Source organism: Leptonotus elevatus, chromosome 17, assembly GCF_054856555.1.
Source record: "Leptonotus elevatus isolate MCC_2025b chromosome 17, RoL_Lele_1.0, whole genome shotgun sequence".
NCBI lineage: Eukaryota > Metazoa > Chordata > Actinopteri > Syngnathiformes > Syngnathidae > Leptonotus > Leptonotus elevatus.
Window position 1 is genome coordinate 949,329 of NC_141255.1, and position 15,297 is coordinate 964,625.

The 15,297-nt window shown below is 43.8% G+C and overlaps 1 protein-coding gene across 2 annotated transcripts; it reads right to left on the minus strand.

The window, feature by feature from the left end:
• Positions 1–213: 213 nt before the first annotated feature.
• On the minus strand, positions 214–15,085 carry ttc39b (tetratricopeptide repeat domain 39B). 2 transcript variants are annotated; one of them, XM_086059056.1, is made up of 18 exons: positions 14,979–15,085; positions 13,201–13,235; positions 13,001–13,105; positions 12,796–12,927; positions 12,647–12,717; positions 12,448–12,580; positions 11,621–11,726; positions 11,357–11,422; positions 11,140–11,248; positions 9,336–9,403; positions 9,212–9,271; positions 8,939–9,100; positions 4,123–4,214; positions 3,839–3,959; positions 3,605–3,716; positions 3,400–3,517; positions 2,272–2,388; positions 214–2,199 (listed from the first exon to the last, which is right to left on the minus strand). In XM_086059056.1, exons 1-18 carry the CDS (start codon positions 15,015–15,017, stop codon positions 2,097–2,099), a joined length of 1,749 nt encoding a protein of 582 aa, XP_085915182.1. In that variant the 5' UTR covers positions 15,018–15,085; the 3' UTR covers positions 214–2,096. The 2 variants fall into 2 exon arrangements, with proteins under 2 accessions (XP_085915182.1, XP_085915181.1); XM_086059055.1 differs by lacking the exon at positions 14,979–15,085 and having other exon boundaries at positions 12,796–13,105; positions 13,201–13,231.
• Between the last annotated feature and the right edge of the window lie 212 nt (positions 15,086–15,297).

Here is a 15,297-nt window from a genome sequence, read left to right on the forward strand (position 1 = left end):
TCAAATTATATTACAGTGCGGAGATATTGTAAGCCGCTATAAAATGATGGACAGTAAGGCCATGAAAACTGTGCTTAAATAATGATTCCTTTCAAATGTGGTGCAGATAAAAATGAGATGAAATGCGCGCAGTTTGAAGATGAAGTAATTCTCAAGCGTACCACTAGAGGGAGGCAGCGACTACGATGAAGGTGAGTGAAGACAAAAGCAAAACACGGTCGAAATGCATTTATTTGCTTTTTGTTCCCATGAAAACAGAACATGACTTGACAGCAAGTCAACGCAAAATAATAATAAAAAAAAAAAACAATAGTTTGGTTTTTAAATCTCATTGCAATATAAATAGAAAGAATAAAGCTGAAAACGATTGCATTGCGCAAATTCACAACCTTGAACCTTACGACATTTGATTTCTCAAGCCTGAAGTCGGACGACAGACCGACTTTACATTTGAGCTTAGCTTGCTGCAAAATTTGGTTTAAAGCCAACAAGAGGTGATGTCATGAGAACAACACGAATATTTGTTCCCAAAATCCCACGAAGGCAGTTTTGTGCAGAATTCATGACAAAGAGGCACAAAAAAAGAAAAATGGTGTACACGCTTTTCAAGAAGGTTTTTTTTTGTTGTTGTGTTCTTTCCTGACACGTTATAAATAATCTCGCTGATGAAGAAATAAGTGTTTTGTCAAGTGGGACAAAGTCCACGCGTCACATAAAGCGTCCACGCCGTTGTGGGCGCGATCGACACGCAACGCGTTTTTCATTCGTCTCGCGTGTCGCATCGCACGCCCGGGAAGTGTTTTTGGAGTAACGCGCCAAAAACGACAGTTTGGGAGTGTGCGTTGCTGTTTTAAGGCGGTCGGGAGTGCCAAACGGAAAAATTCGCATAAGAGCACATTTGTTTCCATATAGTAACATAATAATAAGAATAATAATAATAAAAACACGAGTGTCACGCGTGAGATTGTCCTCCAACTTAACAACATGAAGAAATGCCAAGACGCCAAATGGCAAATAAAGAGGTAGGAGAAAACTTCGTTGTCGACAAGCGGCGTGCGGAGGTCGTTGGGCGCGGCAGCCGATCAATGCTAATCATTTTGGGACCGGTCGCTGCGCGGGACAAAAAGGGAAGCTGAAGGGAAGCGAAAAAAAAAAAAAGAGTGAAAGCTGCAAGCAGGCCGTTGGAAACGCTACAGTCATCGCACGTCAAACCCGTGCCTCCACTTTAGGCGGCAAGTCGGAATTTCTTGTGCCAATGCTGAAGCGTTGGCATTTTTTACCTTTTTTTCCCGCGCAACGACTCCCACGTAAGACTTCCAATTCAAACCGTTCCAATTGCAACTTGCTTCAAAAATGGGCGCATCCCGAGGTAAATATCGTCTGATGCCGCATGACTTGCAGTATTGGCAGAATGTAACGTTAAATGTCAACTTTTCCACTTTCCATTTTCAACGGGACAGACGTGGAATTTTTTTCCGAAGTATCGCTTTCCACGCCCACTTCCGTACATATAACCGATACCGGGTGTCCGATACTGCTCGGTGGCCAGTTGCTAAAGTGCGTCGTCGGGTCGTCATTCAAAAAACTGATGTCTCAATTGACTTCATAGACCTGGTTCCGATTGGCGGCCATTTGGGCAAATTCAGAATTTGTCAAAGGGGCAAGTCCCGGAGACACGTCGAACAAATTTGGCGTTAAGTGAAAGCCGTTTTTTTCCTTCCGCTCACTTTCAGACATTTTTTTGTGGAATGCGCCTAAAATGGCTCGCCTTCCATGCATGAATCGAATTTCCGATCACTCGGCGACACGGTTGCTATTTCTGGATGTAACTTTCCAGGGAGTCTTACTGGGTGAGTTTTCAGGTGGGCAAGTTCAAGATAAATGATCAAGTAAAAACATTTTTAGCAGGATGTTCTTGCAGAAAGTGTTGGGGGGCATGTTGAGACCGACCCCCCCCCCCCCTCCCTCTCCCCAAAAAAAAAAAAAAAAAAAAAACCTGCTATTCCAAAAGAGCCTTTGGACTGCCTGGTGCTCGGGTCACAACAACGTCAAGTCAACAAGTCAAAGTCACACACCCTCAGCGGAGGCGCTGGCCGTTACGGGGCGGCGGCGGCGGCCGGCGAGCTTCTGAGGCTGTTGAGGGCCGCATGAATGCGAAAGTGCAGTCTGGACTCCAGAGAGTAGTCCTTGTAGTTGCTCCTGACGCCATCGCAACGACGAAAAGGGGGTCAGGTCACCCGACGAAAACCGGGATGTGCGTTGAGGACTTACTTGGCATTTTCCATGAAGGCCAGCGCCTTGGCGCCGTCGCCTTGCTGCCGGTAGAGGAGGGCCAGCTCGTACAGCGTGAACGGCACCAGATAGTGATCGTAGCGGATGCGGTTTTCACTGCAAGCAAACAAAAATGCAAAGATACAAGATGACAATAATGAAAAACGTCCAATTCATTCTGCTGGCTGTGCCCGCTTTGGCCACCGGGAGGCAGTATGACACTGTACAGTCATGCAGACAAAAGCAAAGAAGAATAGACTTTCACTCCTGTACTATAAAAAGGTGACTCGGACGTTTAGTCGTGATGCGCATGACGGTCCTTTTTAAGTGAACCGAATCTTAAGAATCAGTTCGTTAAAAAGAACCGTTCATCAAATCGTTCGTCGACACACGCATTAACTCAAAAGTTCATTTGGCTTTATTTTAGCATAAGCCGAACCTGTAAGGAGTTAGAACAAAACATTTCGGTTTAGGTGAACGGTATGAGATTTTTTTTTCTAATAGGTTTTCTGGTGAGCTAACAAATACACGCACGCACGCACGCACGCAAAAATTAATAAATAAATAAATAAAATAAATAAAATAAAAAAATAAAAATAAAATAAAAGAGCAATGATGATGACATTTCCGAATGAACAATACTGAGCTCTTGAAGAAGAAAAAAGAAAAAAAAAAGAAAAAAAAAAAGAACAAAACATTTCTGTATAATCAGTGTAATATTGTTTCTTTGTAATACACAATTAATTGGCTGTTTGGAAAAGATGAATGGGAAGACAAATAAATGCATATGAAATCATCGTCGCAATATTGATGGGATAAAAACACCATTTGAAAACTTGTTCAGCCCTAAATTTGATATCTACGAGTATTATTACCTGTCAAAATGCACTGCTACTAAAACTGGAACTACCGATGCTAACCGTTAGCATGTCAATGGCTTTTTGAATTGTTTGTTAGCATAAAGCTAAACGGACTTTTCTAAAACTAATGATGCTGTCTTCGAATACACAACGTGCAATTGTCTGTTTCGTATTTAGACAGTAAAGTTCAACATTAAAAGCTCAAAGCCTCTTTTTTTGATGAATTTCGAATACTTCACCAAAATATCGGCCACAAACGCGTTTGTACCTGGACAGGACGTGCGTGAAGCAGAGCTCGGCTTGCATCAGGCGGCCCGCGTGCTTCAGACAAAGACCCTTCAACAACTGCACCAGACAGCCATCGTCCACGTGGAACTCGGACGCCTCTGAGGGGGGGCGGGGGGGGGGGGGGGCAGCAGTCAGCCGACGGCGTGCGAAAAACACGCGGGAGGAGGCGTGGCCGCGTCACTCACGCGAATCGCGGCGAAGCTGCTCCTCGGCCGCCTCGATGGTAACCAGCAGCGCTTCGCTGCAATCCACTCGCTTGGCTACGATGGTGAAGCCGCTCCAAACGTACATCATTTCCTGTGGGGGCGGGACACACGCACACACGCACACACACACACAATGAGCACACGTACACACACACCGCGCGCTGCCGGGCACTTGCACGCGTCATCCGATTGGAAATGGCGAGCATGAACTACCAGAGCAGGAAGCACCAGCGGCACAGGCGTGCTGGTCTTGTAGCGGCGAGATTTCCTCACGGCGAACTTCTCCGTGGGGATGGACTTTCCCGCCAGCCGCTGCTTGAGCGCCTCCACCTGCCTTCACGTGCACAAAATATATCCGCCAGGCTGTTGACCAGCCAACACTCGTCCAAAGTACCGCCTGAAAAAACGCCTTCCGTCTCTCTTAGCACCCCTTTTGAGCGACACGCCGGCGTTTGATATACGCTCGCTACCACACCAGACAGAACTTCCTGAAGCACCTGAAGAGCGCCACCACGTCCTCGCCCGTCTTGTCCGCGTCCTCCGCCGACATCATGCTGAGGATGGCGGCCTTCTGGTAGACGTAGATGGCCTGCGGGGGCAACCGGGAAGCAGGGATGTGATTTGACCAAAGTGAAATTATCTGAAAATTTAGCCCCCCGGGGGGGGGGGGGGGGGGGGGTCCGGGGGCCGCGGGCACCCAGCCCGGTCCAGAGCTCATGGGTTTTCCGTGTTTTTAAGTACTTTCAATGCACTCAGATGACAAAGAAATAGACAAAACAACAGCATAAATTTTCAATGTATATTGAACTATCCCATATAAAATTGCAGTTTTAGTCAACTCAAAATCAGTCACATTCAAAAACATTGGACTGCCTTTGCTTTTAAAAACTATCACTGAGAATATCATCATATATATTTACCATGCAATAAATCATTCTTAATTTAATACATAATGCATAACAAAAACATAAAATACCTCATGCAGCAAGCTCTGGTAAAAACACAATCATTGACTAAGATGATCTTTGTAAGTGCATACATCAAGACAGTCAACATATTGAAACCCGAAAAGTGCAAACATGCAGCATTCATTTGAGTTTGTGTCAATGATTAACCATGTCAAATATTTATGGCCATTTTTATTACGTTATAATATTTTCGAAAATTTGATTTCGATTCATTTGAAACGTTTACCACCGACCTCAAAATTCACGACTCTGTCAGCAACTGCTGCAGGTTGTTGGGGTGGATCACGTCTCTCGATTACCGCTTCCGATTGTGATGTCAATAAGGGATGGAGGCCGTAAAGTTTTGGAGTTTTCGTTTGGGCACCGAAACTTCCAGCGATGGAATAATTTGTTGTTACTCACCCACACACACAAAAAAATAAATAATAATAATAATAATAATAAAAAAAATAAAATAAAATAAAAGAGCAATGATGATGACATTTCCGAATGAACAATACTGAGCTCTTGAAAAAAAAAAAATATATATATATATATATATATATATATATATATATATATAAAAAAAAAAAGGGAATAATTTGTTGTTGTTGACTGGAGTTCTTTCACGTGTTTTTTGCTCTTTGCGTGACTTTCAAGAGCTTTGAAACCTCTCGCACCATCGTCAACGGTATCGCGGCACCAAATGCAAAGCGCTTTCCCGGCACCATCGATCTTCCGAATAAAGTCACTGAACAAATTCGTCACAGTCTTCTTTCCGACATTTGCAGATATATCCTTCTCGAACCGGTCCCATCGAAACTTGTTTTTTTACGATCTTGTCCATTTCCTTAACTCGCGGAGCATCTTTGCGTTCGATCACGGACATCTTTCTTTTAAACACCCGGCAAAAAACGTCTGAAATGAACAATGGCATACGCCTATGCCTTTATAACAAGCGCGTTTATTGGTCAACACGGAGACTTCGGCCAATCGCAAGATCCGTTTCATTTCAGTTACGGAAACACTCAAATGGAACGCTGTCGAGAGACGAAATCGGATTTTTTACCACTTAAAAAATTGTAACATTTTATTTTTGGAGATAAAAAAAAAGCGGAATTCCGCGAATTAGCGGAAAAATCACATCCCTGCTTTAAAACTAAATTTTTTAACACTTAAAAAATTGTAACATTTTATTTTTGGAGATAAAAAAAGCGGAATTCCGCGAATTAGCGGAAAAATCACATCCCTGCTTTAAAACTAAATTTTTTAACACTTAAAAAATTGTAACATTTTATTTTTGGAGATAAAAAAAAAGCGGAATTCCGCGAATTAGCGGAAAAATCACATCCCTGCTTTAAAACTAAATTTTTTAACACTTAAAAAATTGTAACATTTTATTTTTGGAGATAAAAAAAGCGGAATTCCGCGAATTAGCGGAAAAATCACATCCCTGCTTTAAAACTAAATTTTTTAACACTTAAAAAATTGTAACATTTTATTTTTGGAGATAAAAAAAGCGGAATTCCGCGAATTAGCGGAAAAATCACATCCCTGCTTTAAAACTAAATTTTTTAACACTTAAAAAATTGTAACATTTTATTTTTGGAGATAAAAAAAAAGCGGAATTCCGCGAATTAGCGGAAAAATCACATCCCTGCTTTAAAACTAAATTTTTTAACACTTAAAAAATTGTAACATTTTATTTTTGGAGATAAAAAAAGCGGAATTCCGCGAATTAGCGGAAAAATCACATCCCTGCTTTAAAACTAAATTTTTTAACACTTAAAAAATTGTAACATTTTATTTTTGGAGATAAAAAAAGCGGAATTCCGCGAATTAGCGGAAAAATCACATCCCTGCTTTAAAACTAAATTTTTTAACACTTAAAAAATTGTAACATTTTATTTTTGGAGATAAAAAAAGCGGAATTCCGCGAATTAGCGGAAAAATCACATCCCTGCTTTAAAACTAAATTTTTTAACACTTAAAAAATTGTAACATTTTATTTTTGGAGATAAAAAAAGCGGAATTCCGCGAATTAGCGGAAAAATCACATCCCTGCTTTAAAACTAAATTTTTTAACACTTAAAAAATTGTAACATTTTATTTTTGGAGATAAAAAAAAAAGCGGAATTCCGCGAATTAGCGGAAAAATCACATCCCTGCTTTAAAACTAAATTTTTTAACACTTAAAAAATTGTAACATTTTATTTTTGGAGATAAAAAAAGCGGAATTCCGCGAATTAGCGGAAAAATCACATCCCTGCTTTAAAACTAAATTTTTTAACACTTAAAAAATTGTAACATTTTATTTTTGGAGATAAAAAAAAAGCGGAATTCCGCGAATTAGCGGAAAAATCACATCCCTGCTTTAAAACTAAATTTTTTAACACTTAAAAAATTGTAACATTTTATTTTTGGAGATAAAAAAAGCGGAATTCCGCGAATTAGCGGAAAAATCACATCCCTGCTTTAAAACTAAATTTTTTAACACTTAAAAAATTGTAACATTTTATTTTTGGAGATAAAAAAAGCGGAATTCCGCGAATTAGCGGAAAAATCACATCCCTGCTTTAAAACTAAATTTTTTAACACTTAAAAAATTGTAACATTTTATTTTTGGAGATAAAAAAAAAGCGGAATTCCGCGAATTAGCGGAAAAATCACATCCCTGCTTTAAAACTAAATTTTTTAACACTTAAAAAATTGTAACATTTTATTTTTGGAGATAAAAAAAGCGGAATTCCGCGAATTAGCGGAAAAATCACATCCCTGCTTTAAAACTAAATTTTTTAACACTTAAAAAATTGTAACATTTTATTTTTGGAGATAAAAAAAGCGGAATTCCGCGAATTAGCGGAAAAATCACATCCCTGCTTTAAAACTAAATTTTTTAACACTTAAAAAATTGTAACATTTTATTTTTGGAGATAAAAAAAGCGGAATTCCGCGAATTAGCGGAAAAATCACATCCCTGCTTTAAAACTAAATTTTTTAACACTTAAAAAATTGTAACATTTTATTTTTGGAGATAAAAAAAGCGGAATTCCGCGAATTAGCGGAAAAATCACATCCCTGCTTTAAAACTAAATTTTTTAACACTTAAAAAATTGTAACATTTTATTTTTGGAGATAAAAAAAAAGCGGAATTCCGCGAATTAGCGGAAAAATCACATCCCTGCTTTAAAACTAAATTTTTTAACACTTAAAAAATTGTAACATTTTATTTTTGGAGATAAAAAAAGCGGAATTCCGCGAATTAGCGGAAAAATCACATCCCTGCTTTAAAACTAAATTTTTTAACACTTAAAAAATTGTAACATTTTATTTTTGGAGATAAAAAAAAAGCGGAATTCCGCGAATTAGCGGAAAAATCACATCCCTGCTTTAAAACTAAATTTTTTAACACTTAAAAAATTGTAACATTTTATTTTTGGAGATAAAAAAAGCGGAATTCCGCGAATTAGCGGAAAAATCACATCCCTGCTTTAAAACTAAATTTTTTAACACTTAAAAAATTGTAACATTTTATTTTTGGAGATAAAAAAAGCGGAATTCCGCGAATTAGCGGAAAAATCACATCCCTGCTTTAAAACTAAATTTTTTAACACTTAAAAAATTGTAACATTTTATTTTTGGAGATAAAAAAAAAGCGGAATTCCGCGAATTAGCGGAAAAATCACATCCCTGCTTTAAAACTAAATTTTTTAACACTTAAAAAATTGTAACATTTTATTTTTGGAGATAAAAAAAGCGGAATTCCGCGAATTAGCGGAAAAATCACATCCCTGCTTTAAAACTAAATTTTTTAACACTTAAAAAATTGTAACATTTTATTTTTGGAGATAAAAAAAGCGGAATTCCGCGAATTAGCGGAAAAATCACATCCCTGCTTTAAAACTAAATTTTTTAACACTTAAAAAATTGTAACATTTTATTTTTGGAGATAAAAAAAGCGGAATTCCGCGAATTAGCGGAAAAATCACATCCCTGCTTTAAAACTAAATTTTTTAACACTTAAAAAATTGTAACATTTTATTTTTGGAGATAAAAAAAAGCGGAATTCCGCGAATTAGCGGAAAAATCACATCCCTGCTTTAAAACTAAATTTTTTAACACTTAAAAAATTGTAACATTTTATTTTTGGAGATAAAAAAAGCGGAATTCCGCGAATTAGCGGAAAAATCACATCCCTGCTTTAAAACTAAATTTTTTAACACTTAAAAAATTGTAACATTTTATTTTTGGAGATAAAAAAAAAGCGGAATTCCGCGAATTAGCGGAAAAAATCACATCCCTGAGGAAGGGTCAAGCGCGGGGTCGCCGCGGCGCCCATCAGCTCGCTCGGCGCCGGGTTCCTCACCTTGGACCAGCGACTCTCACGGCACAGCAGATCGGCGTAGCGGTACGCCTGCAGCCAGTCCTGCTGGTAGGTGTGCGTCCACATGAGCTCCCAGTAGCACAGGTGGTGGATCTGCTTCCACTCCTGCTGGCTGCTCACGCACTCCTGGTAGCCCGAGCACGCCTGAAGCGCACAACAAGTCGCACGCGTCACAGATCGCCGCCGCGTGCCCGCCGCCGCGCGTGCCCGCCGCGCGCGCCCGCCCCCGGCCGGCGACGGAGCCAAGTCACGGACCTTTTCGAAGTGTCCCCGCAGCGCGGCGAGTCGGGCCGAGTAGAACTGAATGATGGCGCCCTGGAAGAAGCCGCGTCGGGGGTCAGCAAATGTGTGGCCGCAGGTCACGAGCGGGAAGTCTTACTTTGGGGTATTTGTGACGGTACGGCTCCAGCAGAGCTTCCGCTTCCGCCAGGTTGCCCTCGCCACTTCCTGCGCATACAAAATTGTTGAGAACATCAACGTTGCTCATTTGTTATATCATACATCTTCATTTTCTGACCAACTGTATTCACCGGAACATGAAGCTACCTTGAACTCGTTTTGCTCCCAAAAACGTTCGACTTAAAAAGAACACACTCACCCTAACCCAAAAACATATTTATATCTATTTTTTATGCGAGAGCATACAGAAGGCTTTGATGCAGCCTCTGACCTGAGGAGGTTGCTTAAAGCAATGATGTTTATTTTTTTTTTAAACGGCCAGCAGGTGGCAGCAGAGTATAAGAGATGAGAAAAATGAGAATTGCTCAATTGCTCCTTGACTGAGGTGCAAAATCTGGCGCAGATTTTGCGATACTCGTGCATTTGGTGGGTTTTTTTGCATTGAAATGTCTTCACTTGACGATATCGTTCATATGAAAAAAGTTGCAGCCGGGCTTTGGCAGAATCACTGCAGAACTTTTTCATTGTACGTGTTAAACCAGTCTGGCGACCTGACACATCTTTGTTGGCGCGCTGCAATGCAGCAGTTGATTTTGGCACGGCAGAAGTATGAAAATTGATTTTGACATCTCATCTGCTTTCATTCCAGTCTTGTAAATCTTACTGATCTTTGAGCGCAAGATGGGTGGCGCCTTCTTCTTCTTCGAACGTCTCAGCTGGGATTTCAGTTGACCTTGGGAGATTTTCCTCTTTTCATTTTCTTAAAGGCCCGCCTGACTGACACAACTGTTGCCATAACTGATTTTTTTGCCACTTAATTGTCTGAAATAGCTTTTTGAGGTTTATTTGTAATCTTCCAACATTTTTGCCAATCCACTTTCATTTTTACGATTATAAACTTTTGACAAAGTCTAAGATCTCTGAGGTGTAGTCAACATCCAGGAGCAATGCATGATTCTATTTGATTGGATCTTTTTTTTTGGGAGGGGGGGGGGGGGTTACCAGAATGTATAATACTTAATTGAATTAATTCAATACATCTGTTTTATGGCGGCACGGTGGCTAACTGGTTAGCACGTCCGCCTCCCAGTGCAAAGGTTGTGAGATCAAGTCCGGGCTTCGGCCTTCCTGGGTGGAGTTTGCATGTTCTCCCCGTGCTTGCGTGGGTTTTCTCCGGGTACTCCGGTTTCCTCCCGCATTCCAAAAACATGCATGGCAGGTGAATTGGACACTCCAAATTGTCCATAGGTGCGATTGTGAGTATGTTTGTTCGTCTCTGTGTGCCCTGCGATTGGCTGGCAACCAGTTCAGGGTGTGCCCCGCCTACTGCCTGAAGCCAGCTGGGATAGGCTCCAGCAACCCCTGCGACCCTTGTGAGGACAAGCGGTACAGAAAATGGATGGATGGATGGATGGACGTCTGTTTTATCTGTGATTTAACGAATGGACCCCAGGAAGAGTAGCTGTCAAGCTTATGACAACTAATGGGGATCCAAAACAAACAAACAAACAAACTTTCTGGCTTAGTATATGACAGGATTGGAATGTTTGATTACTCTGCTTTGACTTGTTTGTTGGTATTGTTTTTTTCAGCAGCCTCGTTTATGCTTATAACAATTATTGTTCCGAAGTGACTTTCAGCATCACTAATTGTAACCACTTGTGTTTTTTTACTGCTTCTTCGAATGTCATTTATATTTTGTTTCTTTTTCAGGAAGTCAAACTTGAAAGAGCTCCCACAGAGACCGACACGCCAACACGCCGCGCACACGCACACACACGTACCCAGCACCAGGGTGATGTAGGCGTGATAGAACAGCAACGTCAGCGTGCACAAGATGGAGCGCAAAGTGGAGCCGGACGTTCCCTCTCGCAGCTGGGACAAGCCAAACTCCTGTCGGGAAAGTTCTGCGTTGTCAGCGAACGGTCGGAACCGACACACGTGCGCGCGCTTATCACGGTTCCAACCGCGACGGCGGCGGCGGCGGCGGCGGCAACTTGCCCTGTTCCCGGAGAAGCCGATGAACTCCAGCAGCCTCAGGATCCTCTGCGGGAGGAGGGACAGCATCTGGTGGGTGGGAGACATGCGTGTTGTGAGCGAGTCAAAGTCAAACCATCAGACAGCGAACCCCGGCTAAATGCCAGTTTTCTCCATTCGCACCATCTCGGGGTATTTTTGATATTTTTAGACGTCTAAATCACGGCTGGCTATGGTTCGCTGTGATGTGAATAATTAGTAAAAGACAGCCGGAAGATGAAAACCCACCAAGTTGAAGGAGCCGATGCCCAGCTTGACTCCACCCTCAAACTGCCGGTGCGAGTCTGGCTGCCTGGTCAAGTCGTGAGTGACATTCAGCACATTGTGACAGTCCCTGAGAAAAAAAAAGAAGAAGGTTCGAAAAGACAAACTAAAAATGTCCGTCCGTCCGTCCGTCCGTCTTCAATTCCGCTTATCCGGGGTCGGGTCGCAGGGGGCAGCAGCTTTAGCAGGGAAGCCCAGACTTCCCTCTCCCCAGCCACTTCAGCCAGCTCCTCCGACGGGATCCCGAGGCGTTCCCAGGCCAGCCGTGAGACGTAGTCTCTCCAGCGTGTCCTGGGTCGTCCCCGGGGCCTCCCGCCGGTAGGACATGCCCGGAACACCTCCCCGGGGAGGCGCCCAGGAGGCATCCGAACCAGATGCCCCAGCCACCTCAACTGGTCCCTCCCGAATGACCGAGCTTCTCACCCTATCTCGAAGGGAGAGCCCGGCTACCCTGCGGAGGAAACTCATTTGGGCCGCTTGTATCCGGGTTCTCGTTCTTTTGGGTCACGACCCGCAGCTCGTGACCGCAGGTGAGGGCGGGAACGTAGATCGACCGGTAGATCGAGAGCTTTGCCTTTCAACTCAGTTCCTTCTTCACCACAACGGACCGATACAGCGTCCGCATCACTGCAGACGCTGCGCCGATCCGTCTGTCGATCTCCCGCTCGAACCTCCCCTCACTCATGAACAAGACCCCAAGACCCCAATTGCCAAAAATGTGTCCAGAATTTAGAGGTTTAAGATGATATTTATGGTTTGAAATGAAAAAGGAGGAAGAAGATAGGACTGACTTGTAGATTTGATAGCTGCTTCTGATTTTAATGCCTCCCTTGATGAAGCTGATCATGTTCTCGTCCTGCACAAACGTCAGCGTGGCTTTCTGGAGCAAGCACTCGGCGTAGCACAGCTCGGCGTGCATCTCCTCTGAGGACACACGGCGGCTACGTTAAGTCTCGGTCAGCAGACGAGGTTGCTTCCCGGCGGGCGCACCTTCCTGAAGGTTGGATTGCCTGCTGATCAGACTGGACAGGGATCCCACCACCGAATTCTTCTTGCGAAACCTGAGGGGGGAGGGGGGGGGGGACGCCGATGCCAGCGTCACAAAAAGGAAACGAGCGTTTTGCATGCCGGCCTCGTACCTCTGGCAGGTGTGTAAGGCCTCCTTGATGGTCGCCATAGCGATCTGGATGTCCTTGTGCTCAAAGGTCATGGCGGCCTGCATGACCAGGATGCTGCTGTAACCCAAGGCGTGGTACATACTGTCCCGCCACCTGCACAGACGCGCGGACGCTGTCGAGGAGACAGACCGGCACATCCAACGGGAAGCCACATTCGCATGCTTACCACGGCTTAAGGAGGTCCAGGGCTTCGGAGAACTTGTTGTTGAGGACCAAGTTGAGGGCGCATTGAGTCTCCTGGATGGCCGACTGCAGGTCCATGTGGCATGCGCTGGACATGCATGCGCACGTGAAATTCACAGGAAGTGAAAGAAGTGCACACCGGAAGTTGCGCCATGCCGATTTTCACGACGGTATGTTACTCACGTGGGAATGCGGTCGTAGGCATCTTCAAAATGGTCCTGCAAAACAAACACAAAAAACGCACGCGGGGGTCATGCACGGGGCATCGCCACGGCAATGGCAACAACTTGACCGCCATAACTCTATCGTTAGTCTGTCCCTTGCATGAGAACCTGAACGGTACATCCAAAGGTCAACCTGAAGGAAAGCAAAAAGTCAACACCTCGCGACACTGCGCCCAAATATCATTTTTAAATAAGACTTCAGTATATTTCTCATTTCATATAAAACGGACTAACCAATGGCTAGAAAGCAAAAGTAATCGGGGTGATGGATCATTGCCGAGCCTCTCTCCTTATTCTTGCCGGATTTTTTTTTTCATTGTGGCCATCCACTTCTTTGACAATCACGCCAGCTTTTGTGCTGGAGAAGAACCAGAAGGAACACCTGAAAAAAAATACCTGATGAAATGTCTCAAGAAAAGCCTAAAGGAACACCTGAAGACAAACCTTCGAAACTCCCAAAGGGGAACATTAAAGAAACACATTGACACAATTTCCTTATGTTCTCTTTTACAAGGTATTTTTGGTGTCGCTTAAGGAAGGCCTGAAGGAGAAAAGTAGTAGTACTTATCAGAAGAACCTAAAGAAAAGCCTCAACTTCCTACAACCTAACGAAACAGCAGAAGCAGAACCTTATAAAACATCTTCCTTCCTTCAGGAGTTTCTTTATGTCATCGTGACATCTTCCCATTGATGTATCCTAATCAAACCACACAAATGAGAACCTGAAGGAACACCTGACGAAACACCTCAGTGTGGAGGAACCTCAGTGCTACAGACCTGAACGAAAAAAAAAACACCTAGCAAGACCCTAAGGAGAACCAGCAAGACAAGAACCTGAGGAGCTACGGACTAATAAGGAGAACAGATGCGCCTTTCACAATTTTCCTGCCGTCTGCCACATTCCCAACATTCCAGACACCGCCGTTCAACCTGCCGCCTCAGCACATCCTTTTCCCCACACAATGGCCGTTCACACCGGCGCAAAAGATGCTGGCCTGCCACTTCCCCACAGTGTCCAGTGTCTAAGAGGGCGTCATGTTACAGGGAGCGAGAGAGAGAGAGAGAGAGAGAGAGAGAGAGACAGAGAGATAGAGAGAGACAGAGAGAGAGAGACAGAGAGAGAGAGACAGAGAGAGATAGAGAGAGAGAGACAGAGACAGAGAGAGAGAGAGAGAGAGAGAGAGAGAGAGAGAGAGAGAGAGACAGAGACAGAGAGAGAGAGAGACAGAGAGAGAGAGACAGAGACAGAGACAGAGACAGAGAGAGAGAGAGACAGAGACAGAGAGAGAGAGAGAGACAGAGAGAGAGAGACAGAGACAGAGAGAGAGAGACAGAGACAGAGAGAGAGAGACAGAGACAGAGAGAGAGAGAGACAGAGACAGAGAGAGAGAGAGAGAGAGAGAGAGAGAGAGAGAGAGAGAGACGCACACACCCAGTCACCACACAGGCCGAGACCCAACAGCCCAAGCTCACTGCTCAGAAGCCTGGAAGCTGGCTGAGGACGTCCCTCCCGTTTCGATGAGCTGGAGGAACGTTTCTTCAGATAGGCCACCCTGGTCCCGGACCCCCTTTGGGAGACCTCCGGAGTCCAACGACCTCAATATAACAACACTCCCAAGTATTCCGTCAAAGCCACAAGGAGCGCGAACACACCCGGAAGTTCTCCCCACAGCGAACACCCGACAAAGGTCCCGAATAAATATGTGTCACGTTTTCGAGCGAAAAAAACGCCATCACCTCGTCCTCGGCGCGGGCCGTTTCCTCCATCACGTCCATCGCCGGACACGTCGCTCGCGCTTGTGTGCCGCTGCCAGCTCGTCAGACGTCTTGTCCGTCACTTCCGGGTACGTCACACACACACACGCGGACACGCCTCCGTCTGCTGCCACTTCCCTCGCTCGAGGACGTGTGTCGAATATACTGCCCTCGCTAAGACTGGACGTTTTGCCGCGGAAGACAAATCGTTAATAAAAGTCTGCAATAAATACAAATTCGGTCATTGTTTTTTCTTTCTTTCCAGGCCAGCAGGTAAATACGTCGGCTTCCTCCTTGTGTT

Excerpts from the sequence above, each read along its gene's own strand:
- ttc39b (XM_086059055.1), bottom strand. The coding sequence starts at position 13,222 with ATGCCTACGACCGCATTCCCAC. Across the intron at positions 12,718-12,795 it reads GCCTTACACACCTGCCAGAG|GTTTCGCAAGAAGAATTCGG; the intron begins GTACGAGGCCGG and ends CTCCCCCCTCAG. Across the intron at positions 11,727-12,447 it reads AGCAGCTATCAAATCTACAA|GGACTGTCACAATGTGCTGA; the intron begins GTCAGTCCTATC and ends TTTTTTTCTCAG.